This window comes from Gymnodraco acuticeps, unplaced genomic scaffold, assembly GCF_902827175.1.
Source record: "Gymnodraco acuticeps unplaced genomic scaffold, fGymAcu1.1, whole genome shotgun sequence".
NCBI classification, from domain to species: domain Eukaryota; kingdom Metazoa; phylum Chordata; class Actinopteri; order Perciformes; family Bathydraconidae; genus Gymnodraco; species Gymnodraco acuticeps.
In genome coordinates, this window is record NW_022992177.1 from 1,866,526 (window position 1) to 1,887,432 (window position 20,907).

The window sequence follows — 20,907 nt, forward strand, 5'->3', positions numbered from 1 at the left end:
GTCTATTGAAGCGTTTCAGTTTAAGGTGCTGCGTTACATAATTGATAACATAAGTGCAGGCAACAGTGAAATGAATACAACAGTACTGAAGCACCAGTCAGTCAATGCTTGAATTAAAGATGGAGCTTCATTCTAGATCAAATGCATGTTAAAGGGCATTGAATATATCATATTTGGTGATTTTAGTGTTGTGTTAAATCCTTGTTTCTCTCTGAAATTTCATGTTTGATGTTGAGCTGTGATGCAAGACAACTATAAGATCTGACATTAAAGTATTTGTATCACCATCAGACACATCTGTCACATAACACAGTGAGGAAACGGGTTGGTCTTTACTCTCTCCTTTTGTCTGCACCCTCCTCAGGCCAAGACAAAAGAGACCTGTTCCTCAGACGTCTATTTTCAGCACAACAACTGAGAGCCACTTCTTCCAAAAATAGCAGCACCTCACCTTGTGCTGCCTCATTTGCATGAACCTGCGTCTCACGTCCCACTTTAGCACCCTGCACGCAGCAGTGAAATACCAAAGGGTCAACTAAAGGACGTCTCAAGAAGAATCCACATGATGAGTTGCTGCATGGGTTAGAGCCATCCCTGTCATTGGCCTCTGAATATTCTTGGAGATATTATTCAAACTGAATAATTGTCTCTCTCCAATAGGCATTTGTATTTTTACCAGTTCAGACTGTGATGTATTGTTTCCTCGGAACAGTTTTCCCACCACACTATCTCACTGCCTCTGAACACACATAAGACACATGTGATTATGTTTGCTAAATCGTATCACAATCTGCTCAATAAATATTATGCACACGCCTTAAATATCACCAACATTATGAAAATCTGTGTTGCAACCAACTCTGTTTCTGTTGAGCACAGCATTCAAAACAGTCAGGGCAGAGAAGAGAGAGAATACACATTCAACACGGACACAATGTCAGTAGCAATACATACAGATACACATAAATAACATGATGCAGATGTGTTGCAAAAGGCTTCCTTGATGGTATTTTAATTTTTTTAAATAGGAAAACTACTTTAACGTATCATAAAAAAGAGCTTCAACTTAGGATAGACTGCATACAAAGCTGGTTTATATGAAGTTCAATATTTGCCAGCTAAAGGATGCCATGCAGATCCAACAATGGGTAAAACCTGCCAGTGCATCTGTAAAAAATAAGTTTAAAGGGAGCGGGCCCTATTATGCTTTTGGGGGGTTTTCCCTATCCTGTAGTGTGTTATATAGGTTTGTGTGCTTGTAAATGGTCTGCAAAGGCTAACATCCCAAAGTTCCTTAACGAGGAAGTTTCTCTCTCGCACTCCCCCTACGCCTACTTTGTTTAGATCCTCTTTTGCACTCTCCAAGAACTTGCAGTTTCAGGCTCTGCACTTTCCCTCATCACCTCATACCTCAAAGACCGCACCTACAGGGTTACTTGGAGAGGGTCGGAGTCCGACCCTTGTCAATTAACTACAGGGGTCCCTCAGGGCTCTGTTCTTGGTCCCCTCCTCTTATAGATAGATAGATAGATTCAACTTATTGTCATTACACAGTACAGGTACCATGTAACAAAACGGTTTCTCTGCATTTGACCCATCCTAGTGTTAGGAGCAGTGGGCTGCCATTATGTACGGCGCCCGGGGAGCAGTGTAGGGAACGGTGCCTTGCTCAGGGATACCTCGGTAGCACTTAGTCTTTCCGGGACTTGAACTGGTGACCTTCCCGTTGCCAAGCCAAGTCCCTATGGACTTCGCCACCACCGCCCATCTCCTTGTACACAAAATCGCTCGGATCAGTCATTAGCCCGCATGGTTTTTCATACCACTGCTACGCTGACGACACCCAATTAATTCTGTCCTTTCCCCGCTCAGAGACCCAGGTCGTCGCACGCATCTCTGCTTGTCTAGCTGACATCTCTCAGTGGATGTCTGCTCACCACCTCAAGCTCAACCTTGACAAGACTGAACTATTTTTCCTTCCGGGAAAAGATTGTCCCACTCTTGACCTAACAATCAACATCTATTGTTTCCCCGACTCAGACTGCAAGGAATCTGGGTGTGACCCTAGATAACAAACTGTCCTTCACTGCAAACATAGCTGCTACAACCCGCTGCTGCAGATACATGCTTTACAACATCAGGAGGATACGTCCCCAGCTGACCCAGAAAGCGACGCAGGTTCTAGTCCAGACTCTTGTCATCTCACGCCTAGACTACTGCAACTCCCTCCTGGCTGGTCTACCTGCATGTGCCATCCGACCTCTGCAGCTCAGCGGCTCGTCTGGTCTTCAACCTTCCTAAATTCTCCCACACCACTCTGCTCCTCCGCTCGCTTCACTGGCTTCCGGTAACTGCTAGAATCCACTTCAAGACAATGGTAATTGTGTACCATGCTGCGAATGGATCTGGCCCTTCCTACATCCAGGACATGGTTAAACCGTACACCCCAGCACGTGCACTCCGCTCTGCATCAGCCAAACAGCTCGCTGCACCCTCACTGCGAGGGGGACCCAAGTTCCCATCAGCAAAAACACGTGGGTTTGCTATCCTGGCTCCAAAATGGTGGAATGAGCTCCCCATTGACATCAGGACAGCAGATAGCTTACACACCTTCCGGCGGAGACTGAAAACTCATCTCTTTCAACTCCACTTCGAGCGATAGAACTATTAACAAAGCACTTATATACTAACAAAGGGCTGGCTTATCTAAAGCCAGTTGAGTAGCACTTGAAATGTTTTTGCTCTATGAAACCTGATGTACTTATATGATTCTGTTTTCTTCAAGTTTGTATCTTGATGGTCGAACGCACTTAGAAATCGGGAGCATTTCAAAACCACCGCGGGGGGGGTGCTAGTGGATCATCGCCGGAGCTGTACTAGATTAACATTAACATTAACATGCTTATTGTAGTGGTAAGTGCACTGCCTTGCACATGTGTGGGCTGGACCTGGAAAGGAGTGAGCAGAGGGTCTTGTTGTCGATTCTTGTTCAGTTTTCTGTGACAATCTTCCTCACCCTCTCAGACTTTCAGTTGCGCGCGCTGCTAAAGAGATGTGCTACCATGAAAACCAAACAATGGTGTAGCTGTATTAAAGTCCGAGTGGAAACAGTTCTGAGTAAATCTGATTTTGTCAGAAATCGGGAGAAATGCGGGAGAAATATGACCCCGGGAGGAAACCGGGAGAGGGCAATGAAATCGGGAGTCTCCCGCGAAAATCGGGAGGGTTGGCAAGTATGCAACATAGTGACATCACTATGTAACACTACAGTATAGGCTAGCGCTCCAACACATTGTACGTGATAGGCTAAGGGTCGGGACATCTCTAAGTGGTTGACCAATCACAACAGAGCCGGCCAGCTAACCAATCAGAGCAGACTCTGGTGTCAGACAGAGGGTGAAAAGAGGTGCAGCAGCACAGGCAGTCTGAGGAAAATAAAGAGCTTTTTGAAAAATCCTTACATTCATGAAGCAAACATATTTTTCTTTAAATCAACTTAGAATAAAATAAGTTAAATAAATAGTGTTATAAAAGGTAAATGTTGTTTTTTTCAGTTGGAGGAAGTAACGATTCCCTTTTGGCTAGTATTGATTATAATATGTAATTTACTAGCAAGTTTAAAATATATTTCTTTAAATCTTTTTTACTTTAACTTGCCACTAAAGCCTCCAAAGTAAACATTACAATCCACACATGACATGATGCAAACTGACGTCTCCTCTCTCATGACTTCAGGAAGACATCCGTCCTCCAGCAGACTGACCTGTGTGCGGCGGCAGGAGGCTGCAGGAGGTGCTGACGCTCTGACTCAGACCCTCGGCCTCTGGTTTGGGCTCCGAGCTGAGAGGCACAGACAGGAAGTGGTTGAGGTTGAGTGGATGCGTCTGACTCTGGGCCAGACAGGGCAGGCTGCGGCGGGACGGCTTCGGGCTCTTCTCCTTCAGGATCTCGCTGATGCTGGTGTGCATGCCTGAGGATGAGAGGCACAGAGAGAGAGGGGGAGAATATTATTATCACATTTCATTGGCTGACACTTTTAATAATGCAACTAACAATAAGTGCAATAAACCATGAAGTTATAAACTCAGCAAGACAAATTACAAGTACATTAGTTTCAAATAAGCCATCCATTTAAACTGCTGGTGCATTAGCTTGAAATAAGGAAAAACATTTTAAGTTCTAAATATATTTGTGTTTTAATAGGTTTTAAAGGCCAAACATTTGGGTTTTCAGTCTGCAAATAAAGATTCGTTCTGGTATCAATGGGGAGCTCATAATAGCAAAAAGCCTTGTTTTTGTTGATGAGTATCTGAGTCTAATATATTTTTTTCATATTAAACATCATGTTGTTTCATAAATGTATGCTCACACTGATGAACTTAAACTATATTTGAGTCACTAAGGCATTAAGTGAAGGATTGGGCCCTGCTCTTTAGTGAAGCTCTGCTGGGACATACCATTAAATCATACTGTTGTCAACAATATACAAATGTATTACATAGGGAGGAGGTCTGGGTTGGGCCCTGAATTAAGGCAGCAAAAGGATTGCTCTCAAGGTGACAGGAACTCCAGTCCACAAGTTCCTTTTAAGTAATACTCAGCCTGTGAAAACATGTTTTTCAATGCTGCTTTGTAGCTCTGAAGGGAGCTCTAAAAAGTCTGTGAAAAATAACCCTAATGATGTCTTCAGGTTTATCTCTGACAGATAATTTATAACAGATCTCCAAACAGACTGGGGGCCGTTGGGTTTGAAAGATGTGGGCAATCATCAGGCAAGGAGGGTTTCACTAAAGACCCTGCTGGATTGTATTATGGCAAATGTAGGAGCCAGTGATTTTAGAGTTGGCCCAAGGATTGAAGGTAGGTTTTCTCAGTCTCTGCTGCATTAATGTTGTCGATTCCCCGAAGCCCAAGGCAGGTTAGCTGTTTCTCCTTTCAAATCTCATTTTCAGAAGCGCTTTCTCTTGAACTGGTTATTATTCAGTTTTTATTTCTCTTGTTTTTGCTATATTTAATACAGTAGTTCATACCTCCCTTATCATTATAACAGGATCAGTTATATTTGTATATAAAAGTTATCTGTTCATTGCCTTTGTTTTTGTTATGTATTTGTAACTTGTTATTGGAAATGCAAATAAATAAATAAAATAATTATAATTAAAATGTGGCTCTTGTGAGTCAGCCAGCTGTATAAAGGTCAAACACTAAATTACTGGAGAGCCCTTAAAGTGAATTAGCTGTAATAACAATAAGCTAAGAGGAGTGCAACTTCAGCACTTCAATTCAACACGCATCATGCATCATGAATATTTATGCATTTATACAGAAGCCAAATCATATTTTAAGGTATTCAGTAACTCATACTTAGGCGAAAGTATTTAGGATTAAGTTAAAATAACAACTCTAAAACTCCCCATTAGTATTTTTTCCTTGACTCATTTACATGTATAAAGATAGGTCGAGTGTATTAGAAACAATTGTTGTTATAGTCATCAACATGTTGTTTATTTCTCCACAGCAATCAATAAATCAAATGCTTTTAAAAAAAAGAAAGAAAAAAGTCTGTACGACCGACCCGCCTGTCTACCTGCGCACACTGTTCATGCACGCATTGCACATCGCAGCAGCTAGCATGACAGCTACAGTAAGTACTACTCACAAAAGCCATGTTTGTTGTTTAATTTCAAAATGATAATTTGGGGGTTGCGGCTTTGCAGGAAGGACCGGAGGAACAGGCAGTCAGGGTTGCCAACATGGGGACTGTCTCACTGGATCTTCTGGCTTTTGAAGCTAGTGCTGCAAGCTACTTCATAGCAAAAGAGTTGGCATCACTGTGCTGGGCTTTATGGTTGATATTTGTAGCCTACTCTTCCTGGTTTCTCCAATGTTACCTACTCAAGCTTTTAGTTTGATTTGTCAAAGCTGCTAACGTAGGAGCATGTTAACAACCAATATTACTTTTATAGTTTAATTTAGCATTTTCTCTTGTTGTTCAGCTATTTTGCATCTTACCATTTCCCATTATATCTAATCTTTCATTCCAAACCATAAAACTAACGAAATAAGAAAAGAAGAAGACCATTCTCTATAGATCTAGTACCTGAAATGAGCGAATGGAAAAAGGGGAGTAAAGGAGAAATCACTTCAACTTGTCCATCCATTTATGGGCTAGTGATAATGTATGTCCTTCATAGAAGAGTGTGTTAAAACCATCAGCCCTCCTCCTCATCATCTCACAGCTCAATACCTCGAGACGAGCAGCGTGATGGTGCACCGTCAAACGTAAGCTTGCTAGTGCTTCAGCCAATTTCGATAGAAAGATGCACGTAATGACAACATTCAAGTGTGCATCTTTCTCATTAGCATGTCATTGTTCTTTTAATACCAGCAGAGGTCAGTCATTATCAAGGTTATTTCAGCGGTACAGAGCAATATGGTGAAGGCTGAATGAATAACTAGACGATACTGCAGTGGTGAATGGTAAAGAAGAACTCTCAGGTTAATAACGATAATGGATGTCCAGCAACTGGAGCAGGTTATTGTTCCCGACCTTCACACCAGGCAGCAGCTCCTGACATGTATCCATGGAAAGAAGGCACTCTCTTTCAAATGAGATCTTGACTCACTTTCACCTCCAGTGAGGGATTCTCAGTGACCTTCCTCTCGACGTTCAGCTACATTGATAATTCACTGCCTGCATCCTGAGGGTTCCCGCTGCAATCTGCGTAATAACTCACGCTCACGACATAAATCCCAATGGAATCCCCAGAGCTGCAGGGTGAGAATCGAGCCAGTTAAAGATGTGAGTTTGAGGGCCTTTGGGAAACACTCTGCAGCCCCACATATATTACATTAATACAAGTTCTGAGCTCCTGCTTAAAAGCAATACAATACATTATTGAAAATGTGAAACTGTATAAATCTTAATGTGCGTTAAGACTCAAAAGTCTGGAACAAAAGTTTGAAATAAAGGCCTTTTCAATTAAACAGTAGCATTACCCAGCACAAAATACCACAGGAATAAACTTTAAATGGATCAATTAGTCCAAGTCAGAAAGTTAATCTATCTTCAGGGTAACAACAAAGCCTGTTTTCCCAGTGCTTTAATTATCTCGACACACGTTTACACAAGCGTTCAGTGCCCCCCGTTGCTTTTTCATATTTTAATACATTTGACTAAATCCAATTTCTCAAATCAATACTGAGCTGCAGGTTGCAGGTCTCATTAAAGAGCCATATTGGGCCGATTACATCTGCTGTTAAATCGCAGAAGCCAGAGATTTTATGATTCAATGAACAAGAAGGTTTGCATTTCTCGGCAGAAAACTCAAGAGCAACAATTTCTAAGAACCTCACAGATAATCGAGCCATTACATTTCACCTTTAGATCCAAAAACAATTACTCCCCTCCAACACTTACTGCTTTATTTCCTATAGACACACAACACAACAAGATGGGAATGCATCAATAAATCCATTTCCAAGGCACCTGTACTGCCTTGCAAAAACAAATATGGTCAGATTTAACACACATACACTGCAGGAACGATATCCCATTTTACATCAGAGCAATAACTTCTGCTGCACATTTCAAACGGCATAGAAAAACAAACCTGCAACCACTGATTCAGATCGCTATATCTGTTTCTATTTTATACTGCAATGCAAGTCTTTTATGTGCTGCAGAAACGGAAACGGCTGTAATAATAATAAAACAACAACAATACTAATAATAATAATATTTATACCAAGAATACTACTACCACTATAATAATAATAACAACAACAACAACTATAATAACTATTATAATAATAAAACAACAACAACAACAATAATAATAATAATAATAATAATACAAACATATATTAAATAAACAAAAAAAAGAAATGCTTAATGACTGTCTGGTAAAACAGTTTGATTGGTAATAATAATAATAATAATAATATTTAATAAAAAATGAAATACATAATGACTGTCTGGTAAATCAGTTTGAGTTAAGAGCATCCAGTCATCAGGCTATGGAAACCTAAAGTGCCATCATTTCAGTGTCTCTCTGGCTTTGACTGAAGAGTGGATGCTTTCCTATTTAATATACCTGCCCACTTTCTCTCCATTATTCTGATCAATACATAATGGCTGCTTGTGTATTTTCAAAAAGGTGTATTTACTGGACTAACTGGTCTGGATTATCCCAACGGACGTCGTCAGGGTTCAACATCTCACAAATTGGACGGAGCTGGTGTTGTGTGAAATTGCTTACATGGACATTTCAGGGTGGATGGAAAAATAAATTCACAGGTTAAATCACTCAGCCTTGTGATATAATAATGGTTATCTGAGACTGATTGCCCTGCTGCAAAGCTTTAGCTCTGATGCAGACTGAACTCTGTCCCACAGCAAGGTCTGAAGACAATATATAAAAGGGTCCATCTAATGTGAAATCCTGTGTTTAATCTCGCTGTGCACTAGCTAAAACTGGTTTATCAGGAGAAAGTTAATCCTGTGTGCGCAGTGCGCACGGACTGCATATGTGTGTGTGTGTGTGTGTGTGTGTGTGTGTGTGTGTGTGTGTGTGTGTGTGTGTGTGTGTGTGTGTGTGTGTGTGTGTGTGCCAGTTGGTGCGTGGGTCTGAGTCCAGCACAGGGAGGAAGGACGGAGGAGATGAATAAAATAATAAATAGAGGAAACAGATCAAAAGGCCCAGGGAGTGGAAGCCCGCTGTGAGATGCTGAAAAGAAAAACATCAGCAGGACACAGGACAATCTGTGTGTGTGTGTGCTCTCAAACACACACACACACACACACACACACACACATTCGGGCTCATATGGTGGAGCTGGACGGGATTCAAGCAAGGTCGTGATCTGGGATTTAGATTTCTCCTGTGCAGCTTGTCCATGACGGTCTTGTAATGTGGATTAAAATGATTTTTGTCTTTGGTCTATGAACGTGTGTGTGTGTGTGTGTGTGATAAACAATTGTAACTCTAATCTTGTTTGTTGTGCTCCTCTATATTATTCTGTCCTAACAAGTGGCTGTGTTACAACACTTTTTCACATCCGTCTCTGTGCCACTGTCGACAATTTAGCCAGAGCCAGCTGGAAGAACAAATATTTAATTTGAAAAACGTCAAGGATGTTATGATCAACTGCAGGGTGTTATATATCAGAGGGAGCAAAACAACACTCTCCAATATGAACAATAAATACAGTGCAGAAAGTTAAGATATTATATTCAAAGATGTTGCACAAAGAATTCAGGTCAGTGGGCTGTTTCCCATCATGCCTCTCTGTCGTTCTTCATACCCCTTCAATAATTCAGCCATGTTCAACCCATTGCACTTTCCCTGTCGCAGCTCTAAACTGAGAAACATTCTGCATCAGGACCTTTTCAAGCACAGAAAAAAATCTATATTGCCTTCTCCAGAGGGCATTTCAGGGGATGCCCGTTACAAAAAAGAGTGGGCATAGACGAACAAAATAACACACACACACTTAGATAAGCAGGTCCAAAACACTGCTGCTATAACAAATTATCACATGAAGGCAGGACTGAGGCGAGGCCAGCAGCCTCTCTTTCAGAAACCCTTTCTAAGCAATTAGGAGTGTGTTACATCCTCCGCCTGGCACCTTATCAAAGAAAACATAGACGGAGCCGAGTTCACAGCGAGCATTAAGAACGGTATCATTAACGGCTACTGAATATTCAGCTCATATCTTTTGTACATGCTGAGTCCTCGAGGCACGCTGATAATTCTTGCTGACCAAACATAAGTTACATTACATTGCATTTAGCTGACGCTTTTATCCAAAGCGACTTACAATAAGTACATTCGACCAGGAAGACACAACCTTGAAGAAAACAGAATCATATAAGTACATCAGGTTTCATAGAGCCAAACATTTCAAGTGCTACTCAACTGGCTTTAGATAAGCCAGTCCTTTATTAGTATATAAGTACTTTGTTAATAGTTCTATCGCTCGAAGTGGAGTCGAAAGAGATGAGTTTTCAGTTTGCGCCGGAAGATGTGCAAGCTATCTGCTGTCCTGATGTCAATGGGGAGCTCATTCCACCATCTTGGAGCCAGGACAGCAAACCCACGTGTTTTTGCCGATGGGAACTTGGGTCCCCCTCGCAGTGAGGGTGCAGCGAGTCGTTTGGCTGATGCAGAGCGTAGTGCACGCGCTGGGGTGTACGGTTTAACCATGTCCTGGATGTAGGAAGGGCCAGATCCATTCGCAGCATGGTAAGCAAGTACCAGTGTCTTGAAGTGGATTCTAGCACCGGAAGCCAGTGAAGGGAGCGGAGGAGCGGAGTGGTGTGGGAAAATTTAGGAAGGTTGAAGACCAGACGAGCCGCTGCATTCTGGATGAGCTGCAGAGGTCGGATGGCACATGCAGGTAGACCAGTGAGAAAGAAAGACGAGTGTTCTCTGGGATGGATGTGCTTCATGATGCAACACGTGACAATTAATCACAAAATGTTGAAATTCAAACACTTTTGTGACTGCAAGACAGATCTAATTGAGGTTGGCAGAAACCCAGAATGAGCTAAATATATTCAGCATCTTAACAGTATGCTCAAAACAGTGTAAGCTTTTTGAAAGTAAAGGTATCTTTCAAGCCGGGTGGAGCGAATATTTGCAGAACCACTAATACTGTGACTGCAGGTCTGCAGCTTCAGATTTCACGGTGAAAATTGAGTATAATTTATTTTCTATTCAGAACAGAGACATAAAGTACCAGTACTTCCTGAAATGCCCCACATCAACAATTCACCAACATTACATTCCTTTCATCGAGTCCACAAAATATCTAATTAGAGAACTTCTGACCTTTGAACTCTCACTCTTCAGAAACACAGACTGAACAAGTTATTCACTCAGAATAGTTTGATACAAGCATTGCCACATATGTTTTTTTCCCCGTCAATGTTTGTGGTAATAATTAAATACGAGTTGAGCCTTGTAATTTGGGATTTACCACAACAGTAATTCAGTCACTCAAGTACAAAAGCCTGCAGCTCATTCACTAATTTAATGGATATGAGTTATGGACTATTCAAACCTGATATCTTCAGCTACAAAAGCTGTTGACACAAGTGACTCCTATGATATTGTAGCAAATCCATGTTAATATCACAATATACAGCCTCTGAATCTGACCTGTAACTAATATAAATGTGATTAAAACATGAAGCATTACAGGGTTGGACCAAGAAGAACATTATTTTATGCTGTGACTATATAACTATTCACCCCCTTGGACATCTTGCTGTTTCATTTGTTACCCCATTGAATCACAGTGGATGCAATTAGGATTTTTGGATACTGGTCAAAACTATATAAAAATATGAAAGAAAAGAGCCTCAAATAGCAAACAACGTGCTCAAACGAGACTGTTGTGGTCCGTCCGTCACGTGCAGCCGAGCCAGACAGGCTGACCGTGAACGCACCTCTGAGCAGCTGGCCCATTTCCCCCACACATTTAACAGTTCAGGACCCTATTATACAATCCTGGCACCAACATGCATAATTTGAGCAGATTAAACATCTTCCTCCTATAATCTCTATATACCCTCACACTATGTTCATATGTCCCCTGATTGCTTGTGATATCTTCTACGTCACAGGATTTTCCGCAAAGCCTCTGGTGTGCCCCCACGGACACGCCTCATCAGGGATTTCATATCAACACTGTCCACAATAAAAACCAGCAAGCATAGAGGTCACAGTAATTCCTCCAAGAGTCGCTTGTTTTTTCGTAGACGTGATTAAACTGAACAATAACTTTGGGCTCCAGCAGAACTTCTGCCTGTGTTGTTCTTATAACCTAGCAACAAAGCGTCCGCTGACTATTTAAAGATTGAAAGTGTTAAAGCTGGTAACTGCAAGACCAAACACACACAGAACAAAACAGCCTCTTCGTTTGGTCATTTTATAAACTCTTTGTCTACATGGCATGATAGAAATGCAAAGGTACTTTTTATACAGAATTGATCAACTCCTATGATACTGAAGTCTGCTTAATATTCTGCAGCATCTTGTTTAAAGGACAAATTATACTGTTCATGTGCTCTCCCCAAATCTGCCCTGAAATGAATGTCTGTATCCATGAAACCATCTGCCTGCTTGCATAAGAGGACAGGTGGCCTGCTTAGGGCTGTGCAACCAAAGGTTTACACATCAACACACCTAACACACACTGGCTGTATATGCACACACAAGTTCAAAAGTGTAATCTAACAGAAGAGGAATTATTGAATCACATCTCTATTGCACGTTTCCATGTGTATTTTGAGCAGTATATTGGTTCATATGCAATTGTTGGATTATTTGGAAACCTGAATGATAAATCAAATGTTTTTCATGGATAGACATCAAGACCAAATAAACATATTTTTGCTGCAGCTATTGAATAATGCATTGAGTTTGTCTGTACGTTTTATCCAAAAAGTTTATGATTGGTTTGCCAAAGAACATTTGAAATCCAGTCAAATCCTGGAAAGATGGATCAGATGCTTGTGAGTAATGTTTGTATTCAAGCTCAAATGGAGCTGCATTTTCTAGTTTTTACTAACTGAGGGATATTTTGTTATTTAACTCATTTATAATCTTACTGTAGGTTTATCTTTGAAATCAGACACTGTCAAACTCTTTGTGTTTTGTCTATACCCAAAACATTCTTTACCTGCAGCGGATTGCATTCACCTCCCCTACAAACCCCTAATCTCGGCTTCCAGTTGATTTAGAGTCAATTTTCAGATTTGACTGATTTCCTAAAAAGCAATCAACATCTTGGCTCCAGCAACGTTAATAAAGGTTTTCACCTCTTTTGTACGGGAACACAAAGACACACATTTGAGCTCCCAGCCTTTAAATGCTCTCACAGGGTGATGCTGATTGTATTTGAGGAGGTGCAATATAATTTCTGAGATTTGCTTTAGTAGGACTTTGTGAGCCAACATTCACTCGCTTTGACATCAATTTAATGGTGCACTTAGCAGTCACTGAAAAATTGAGTGGGCTTTCAGGCCTGTAGTCAGATGATTTTAAAATAAATCTGATATCATGTTGTGCTTTGTGTTTCCTGTTGGCTGGACTGGAGCCAGGAAGAGGTTCACTGTCAAATATAACAGTATAAGCTGTACAGGAGGAAATTACTGTATGGGAGACAAATCACATAATTAAGCAAATCTAAAAAATGATTACAAATACAAGTTGTCAGTATGGGTTCAGGCCATATTGATCATGTGGGTCAACCTTTTTGTAAATAACGTACTTTGCACTCTTTTTTTGGATCAACTCCATGAGTTTGTTTTCACACTCAAAACCAACAAACAAGCATGAGCTGCACCAGATAATGTAACCCCCTCCTCAGCAGGGCGTCCCTCTCTCATGACTTTTCTACATTCAGCTCAGCTTCCTCTCATCTGGAGCCAGGGGAGAGACCCGCTCATCCTCCTCAGCCAGGTTCCTCAACAAAATAGGTCATCACTCCCTGTGTCAGCATGAAAACAAGTTTCTCCACCATTTTTCCAAATTCAGACAGCTGTCCCATTAATAATTAACACCAAGTATTAAAAAAACACTATCATGTTCTCTAAAGAGCCCTACTTTGGGCTCTAAAATCAATCCGCGGTGTAATGAACATCGAATGGAAGACACAGGTCGATGACATGATATTTATTAATAGATTGAAGAAATCTAATGCTTGGGGACCATTTATCTTTCTTTTACTCAGTTTGATACATATTCTGGTTGTCCTTTGTTCAAAATGCTGATATGCCAAATGCACTGGAGTCTGCCTTCTTTTTTTAAACTTGCTTATAGAGGAAATGTTGACAGGTACTTTTGGCAGCCTCAAATCATTTTTTCATTACTGCCAAAGCTTGAGCATTTATTCTTGGCAAGCTACTTCACCTTATGCACAAACTATTCTGCACATGCTGAAGAGTTTTCTATGGAACAGTTTATATCTTTCTTCGAAGCTCATGCACGATATAATGCAATCACTGAGTATACCAGCCCACTTGCTGGGGATGTTGAAGCAGACTCATGAGCTGAGGCGCATCACGACTTTCAGTGCTGTTCAAATCACTGCAAGTTGATACTAAAAACAAGCTTTCCAAGAGAGGTTTGTTTGGGAAAAAAGGTCATACCTTTGTGCAGCATTAAAACATCCACTGTATTATAACCATCATGATTTCGACAATAACTCAAATTTCTCATAAATGTTTTGAAGGTTTTAATTATTAATATACCATTTTAATTAGTTGTAGCCTTTGTGCTTAACATAAAACGACCCAAGTCAGTGTAACAAAAGCTATAAGGTACAATATCAGCGCGTAAAAGCTTCATAAACATGCTCTAACTGTGCGTCACAATGACAGCAAGTAGAGACACCGATACCTCGGAGTGCCATTTAACACCACAAACTATTTAACTACAGAGAAAAGTCACCACACATCACACCTAGTGCAACACATAATCCCTACCGGACGAAAAATCATCAATCCGGACTAACCTTTCTGCTGCTTGAAGGACTGGATGGAGCCCGAGTGGTGCACCATTGCGGCGATCAGTGGCTTTCCAGCGTTAATTGAATCGCGTATTACGAAAAGCAGAACTGCAGGATACATGGGAAACTATGATGAGGCTGTGTGGGTGTTTCTCGCAGCTCCCATCCTGCCAAACCATCTCACAGCGATGCGCAAACCCCGGCAACACCTGTGTGTCTCTAAAGCTCCACATGTGCCCCCCCCCGCGCGCCACGGCAGTTGTCATGGTGACGGGCGGGAGAGGAGGTCCTGAGATGGACGCGCCCCCCCCCCCCCCCCCCCCCCCCCCCCCCCCCCCCCCCCCCGGTCCTGATTTACTGACTCCTAATAAACTGCAGGAAATTGCAGGGGCAGCAGGTCTGAAATGGACCGACAAGGACATGCATTGATCGGTCATCAATCATCATCCCTTTTTAATCCACACGTGCTGTAAACTGCTGTACTCTAAGGCATGACATGGTGTAATGTGTGCTGCCATGTTGGAAAAACTGCGTCAAGCTAATAAACCATGTGCAGTCAGTGCTGGTGTAAACAATTGCAAGATTATGTAATAGCATCTTCACATAGACACTATACAAGACCTTTTATATTTTTTCATCGGGAAGTGTTCTGCTTTAAATCAATAACTAAAACTTCATAATTTATGTTGAAAGTCATTCTAAAACAGACATGCATTATTTAAACAAATAAAGGATCTCATATCTCACAAGGGGATCAGATGGGACATCATGTCAATATAAAATACAGATAATAGTGTTGTTGACTGTCAAGAACCAATAAACGAAAAGCAACAATAAAGAAATAATGTGGAACCTTTACATTTGTTTCAAGACTATCATTTGCTTTGGCATGCATTAGAGACTGTGAGGCTGTGAGAAAAACTCAAAACAATCAATACTTACTAGGCTCAGCTCAGCTGTACTGACACACTGCTGCTGTATGCAGGGGGATCCCTCTCAGGAACTAATGTTACACCAGTCATCAAATCCATCAGGGTGTTACAGATGGCTGCAGTATTTGATAATCTAATGTTAAAGGACAATACTCAGCTAAAATGACGAGGACATTGTATTTAGTTATTGAAACTGTTTGCACGTTATTATGGGAATGTAAACAATACACACATGTTGTTTTCATACATTTAATTTCCTTCCTCTTTTATTGGTCATATTTTGTATTTGTCATTTTCAGTTCATGGTTTCTTTATATGTTTTAATGATTTTACTTTTAGTGCTCTGATGTGCATCTGTTATCACCTCCATTTTGCTGTTGTTTTTGACTGCTTCTAACATGTATATGTCACATAGAAGAAAATGGATCAGGGAGCATATAATAGTTCATCACACAGCACATTTATGTGGTATCAAAACCTACACCTTATAGTTAAAATATATATAAGTTAAAACAATCCGTATTGCCCCGTTATCGCTTTGCCTTAGGTCTTCAGTTGCACAGTATTAACCGAACGGAGATCTTATCATGGATTATCTGCAAGGTCACTGGTCTTATCTCAATGTCAACCACACAGAGTTACAGACCAGCAGACCACCAATCAATTCCTTAAGCTCATGAGAGGTAGAGCCCTGAGTCGTTCGTGTTGTTGCTACCAGACACTCACTGACTGCTGTGATCTGGTCCGTCTGCAAAGTGTCACAGTAACACGAGTTGCAGTTCGGTCTGTGACCTTACTTTTGTGTATCAGTCTGTGTCTGTGCTGGCATTCTGGGGAGTAGTCTGGTATCTGTCATAGATGAAAAATACCATCTGCTTTCTTGCCGCTCAGCACGCCTCTCCTCCTCCCTCTGTTCTGATGTTAATTAAGGACTGGTGGCAGGACTGCGTGTGCCAACATGTCATTGAACCACCAGGTCAATGCATCCTTCCATCGGCTGATAAATAAGAAAGTAGCTCTTATACAGTCGGCCCCGTTTATCTTTTCCATTCCTGCCTAGTTTAGAGATTTAGGTCAGATGATGGCTCTGTAAGGGAGCAAGGTTTTAGGATGAATGAAGCACTGCCACCTTGTGGTAAAAATAAATAACTAGCTGTCAGAGTCTTTTTAGGTTTTTATATATATTATCATAGGAATTATAGGAATAATAATGTATACATGATGCATGTGCTTTCATAGAAAAGTTATTTTCTAGAATAAGAGATTTCTCTTTCTCTTGTCACATTGTTTTAAATTGTTTTAATTTGCATTTATCATAAGTCCAATTTAAATAAGACCATAAATTCCATCCCTGCTTAGTTTGGAGATGTAGGTCAAAGGATGGTTCTGCAGAGAGAGCAATGCACTTGGCTCCAACTGAGAACCCAAAAGAGTTTTTGCATTATTTACCTCAGCCTATTCATTTAAATATAAAACTCATGGAATACTTTTGACAAAATGTAGGTCTTGCAGCCTCCAAACTAAATGGTTAGTCTTAGTCAAAAATGCCAAAATTAGTAATCAACTTAGAGGGGTCAGCCTTATTGGTTTGTCCAACAGAAAGTCTGATGCAAAAGTTATTTAATTTTCAGTGACAAGACAGACAAGCAGTAGATCATCACCTGTAAGACATCAAAGACACTTTTTTGTGTATTTGCTTGATAAATTACTTTCACGATAAATCAATGATCAAAACTTTTGCCAATTTAATCTGACCAATTGATGCATTAATGGCAGAGTCAGCATGGTCTAAGTGCAATAGGACTCATCTTAAATCTTAGTATCATCCCCACACTTAATATTCACATTAGCTGTGCAGCAATATGTCAAACAAGTAATGGCGGATCTTAAATGGATGTAATGCATTTAAAACCCTTTATTCACAAGTGCTCTGGCAAACTCACCGGAGAGTTGGTCGCTGTCCGTCTCCGTGTCTCCGGAGAGGAAGCTGTTGGCCAGTGAGGAGCTCAAGGACGCTGAGTGGCTGATGCTGGGATTGATATGAGCGTGCCTCTCCAGCAGAGGCACAAACATATAGTTGTCCTGGTGACATGATCCTGCAAACACACACAAAGTGAGAGGGTATAATATTATAATGTTATTAAAGTATCTTTACTGTTGCTTTTTCCTGGAGAGCATCCTGCCACTCAACCTATGCACACTGTTTTTCAAATTATCAATGGGAATACATAACAGCTTGTACATTATGTTCAGATCAGTAAAAATGATAGGTGATCACAGCACACTCATTACTCAGCTCTCTCGTGCTCCTGCACTCATACATTTTTAACGTGTATTTAATATTCCTTTTTACCCTCTGATACTTGACACTAATGGGGAACAAATTGGCCTCTGTCTTTTCAAAACCAACGGAGAGGCATCTGATCAGGTTGGATGTCCCTTTAAAAAGAAGTTAAATGTAAAATAAACACTAAACCAACATGATCTTACTAATTCAAGCTGGTGTGCAATACATATGAATGATTTCAGAAATAAACAAATTGTTTTTTAAGGTTTTTTTTAATGTGTATTTGTTTTAGCAAATGTAAAAAAAGTCTTAATATGATTTAAAGTCTATTTTATACACTTTCAACCAACATAGTGTTATATGCTAAATGCTCCTCTAACAAAGTGTATGCTTGGATTGTCCTGAAAATATCAGCACAATAGGAAGATAAATGGCCAAATGAATGTAATAAATGGGTATTTACCATTACCCCCGAACAACCACTACCCATTTTGTTGCAGTAATTGCTTTATTACACAATGTAGAGGCTACCATTGTGAATCCAAAACAGGTCACTGCTAGGTTAACCAAGTTAGCATACAATAATGCATTTTCATTTGTTTACAATGGCAGAAAAACATCTACAGTCAGAGATTTGTATTCAGTGTGTGCTGATGTGTGCTCCCTCCCTCATGTGTGCATTCAGCTTCATTAAAACCAACAGGTAGAGCCGGGGGGGCTGCACTCTGAGTCCAAACAACATGACTCACCTCCATCCAGATTAACATTACATCTCAGAAGTTATTCAGCACAGGTCCAACAGCGACATCTCCCCTCAGCATCCCCTCTCAAAGGAGCCCACAACAAAACAACAAATGTCTGCCAGACATGCTGGTGTGAACAGTACAATATTAAAATGCTAATGTTTATGGTTAACATTGTGACAGCAACAGCAATTACAACCAGAGGGCTGTGAAACCAAAGCCTGCAAGAATGGGGGTGTTGTAATTCATTTAAAAAAATGCAGCAGTAATGTGTTTGTGTGAATCCAAAGTATTTAACCAGGTCATTATGCGTTTTCTCAGCTCAAAACACCATTAACAGAACATCATTGCCAAATCAATAATATTGCCAGACAAACCTCTCCTACCAGAGCTTCAGACAACTGGTCAGACAGAATAACTTTCCCTGAAAAGTGCTTGGATTGCATAACAGCTGTGTGGTCTAAGTGCAATAATATACTGTCCTGCTCATGGCTGCAGATCAATTGATGAGCAGGTACTTCCTGGCACATTGATTATTTATTCAACACATGTATCCATGTACCAGCATACACCATGACCACCACAGCCACTGTCTAATACTAGGACAAAATCACTGATCTAAAATAATACCACATAGACAGCTTTTTTGATAACCTTAGGGGATATAATAATATAATAACAGTATTTGTGCATAATTACTTTACAATATGGAAATATCAACAGCTGATGGAGCAAATTGATTTACTTCGAGTGCAACCAGGTGGATTTCCTCACCAGCAACTTGATAATTAAATAAAAGAGGCATCAGTGTTTATTACATATAAGACAAGGGGAGTACGGAAGGCCTTTATACTGCAGTGTTTCCATTACATGATGGCTGCTTCAATTTAGTCTGCAAGCTGTGCATCACTTAAACAGCTTACATTAGTCGGCAGTGATTACTTAAGGCCACATAAATGTCTCATAGCACTCTTGTCTCCTTTTCTAATGCAAGGTGTGCAGATACAATGTTGGGTTCTTCATATCTTCCAAACTGCAATAAGAAGCAAACAGTTGAGGCTTCAAGCATAATTCTAAACAATGACTTTAAATGTCAAACAAAAAGGCAGAATGTGATGCACCTGTCATGTCGCCCAAAACCACAGAGAGCTTTCATTGACAAAAAAAAGGGACATTTTAAGTAGCTACTTGACTGTTGAGAGTGTATCTTCTGATGCTTCTAGAAAAAAAAATGGAATATAGTTTTCCAAGTGTCTATTAATTATTTTGGGTTATGTTTTCCTAAGACTATCAATGTATTACAACAAAGACCATTACACAAAGGTTTTTTTTTTCTTCCGGGTTCACTCATAACTCCTCAATTAGTCCACGAGGACGCACTCTTTGTCAGGGATTTCTCGGATATCTTTGCTAGGAGTGACCCAAAAACATGGGGTAAGGGGGCAAAAGCTGATCTACACCAGCGTCAAATTCAAGATGAGGTAAACCTTTGACCCAGCTTCCAGCAGAGCCACCACAGAGTCTCTGCACACCACTGAACATTATCCACATGGCTCAACACAGATGAAAACACTGTCCCATTAGCTATCATGAAATAACCACAGTTTGGCCCTTTTCATCTTCGCCTGGGGGAGTGGTGATTTAGATCAGCTAATAAAAGCCATGGCATTCATGCATTAGCTAGCTCATTAAACTGAATGATGTTGGAGATGTTTGCTGGATTTACCTCACAGTCCCTTTCCTTCCTTTCTGTGACTGACTACATCATCACAACATTACAGTAAGCTTCCCTGAATGCTGCTGTGCAAACATGCCAGTGTAAAAAGAGCACACAACACTGAAATTACACATAAAGTGCCTTTTGTATCTTCTTATTCTATTTAATGACCAATTCATCTGGCTCTCATTAAGGAAACTGATATAAAGGAGGCGCCCATGTGTCGCTTCATTAATAAATAAGTCATAAAGGATCAGCTTTCATCAAGTACAGTTTCATAATGCTTACTGAATTAGTCTGCACCCATGAAGCTTCTACGATTTAATTAATATATATATTATTATGGACAACTGCTAACCAAGTTAAAGAAAAAATACATTTTAAATAATTATAGCGCTGAGATGTTCTTGTTGCAGAACTGAAGCTGTGTCAGAGAACCAACATTCTATTGAACATTTTTAAACATGTTGTAAGACGTTATTAAAACATATTTTTCTTTTCTTTACAATAAATTGAATGCAAAAACCCAAATCATTAAACAAACATATCAGGTCATATTTAGTGCTATTTGTTAAAGTTAGTTTTATAGCAGCAGTTGTAGCCTATTGTCAATCATTGCTTAACTATTACTCAGTGTGAGTTAAACCTACCTGAAGAGCTGCCAAGAGCCTGGGACACCTTGACTTCCATTGCATGAAGACTACAGGT

General features: G+C 40.4%; 1 protein-coding gene across 3 annotated transcripts in view; it reads right to left on the minus strand.

The window, feature by feature from the left end:
* ano3 (anoctamin 3) overlaps positions 1 to 17,539 on the minus strand; it is a 37,777-nt gene extending 20,238 nt beyond the window's left edge. For 2 of the 3 annotated variants that reach the window (XM_034204676.1, XM_034204675.1), the window contains exons 1-2: positions 17,396 to 17,539; positions 3,764 to 3,970 (exon numbers count right to left, since the gene is read on the minus strand). In XM_034204676.1, coding sequence (XP_034060567.1) covers positions 3,764 to 3,970; positions 17,396 to 17,525 — 337 coding nt within the window. In that variant the 5' untranslated portion in view covers positions 17,526 to 17,539. Of the gene's footprint in view, positions 1 to 3,763; positions 3,971 to 14,526; positions 14,765 to 17,395 lie in introns of those variants that run through there. The other variant, XM_034204677.1, reaches the window with a different exon arrangement.
* Positions 17,540 to 20,907: the final 3,368 nt, after the last annotated feature.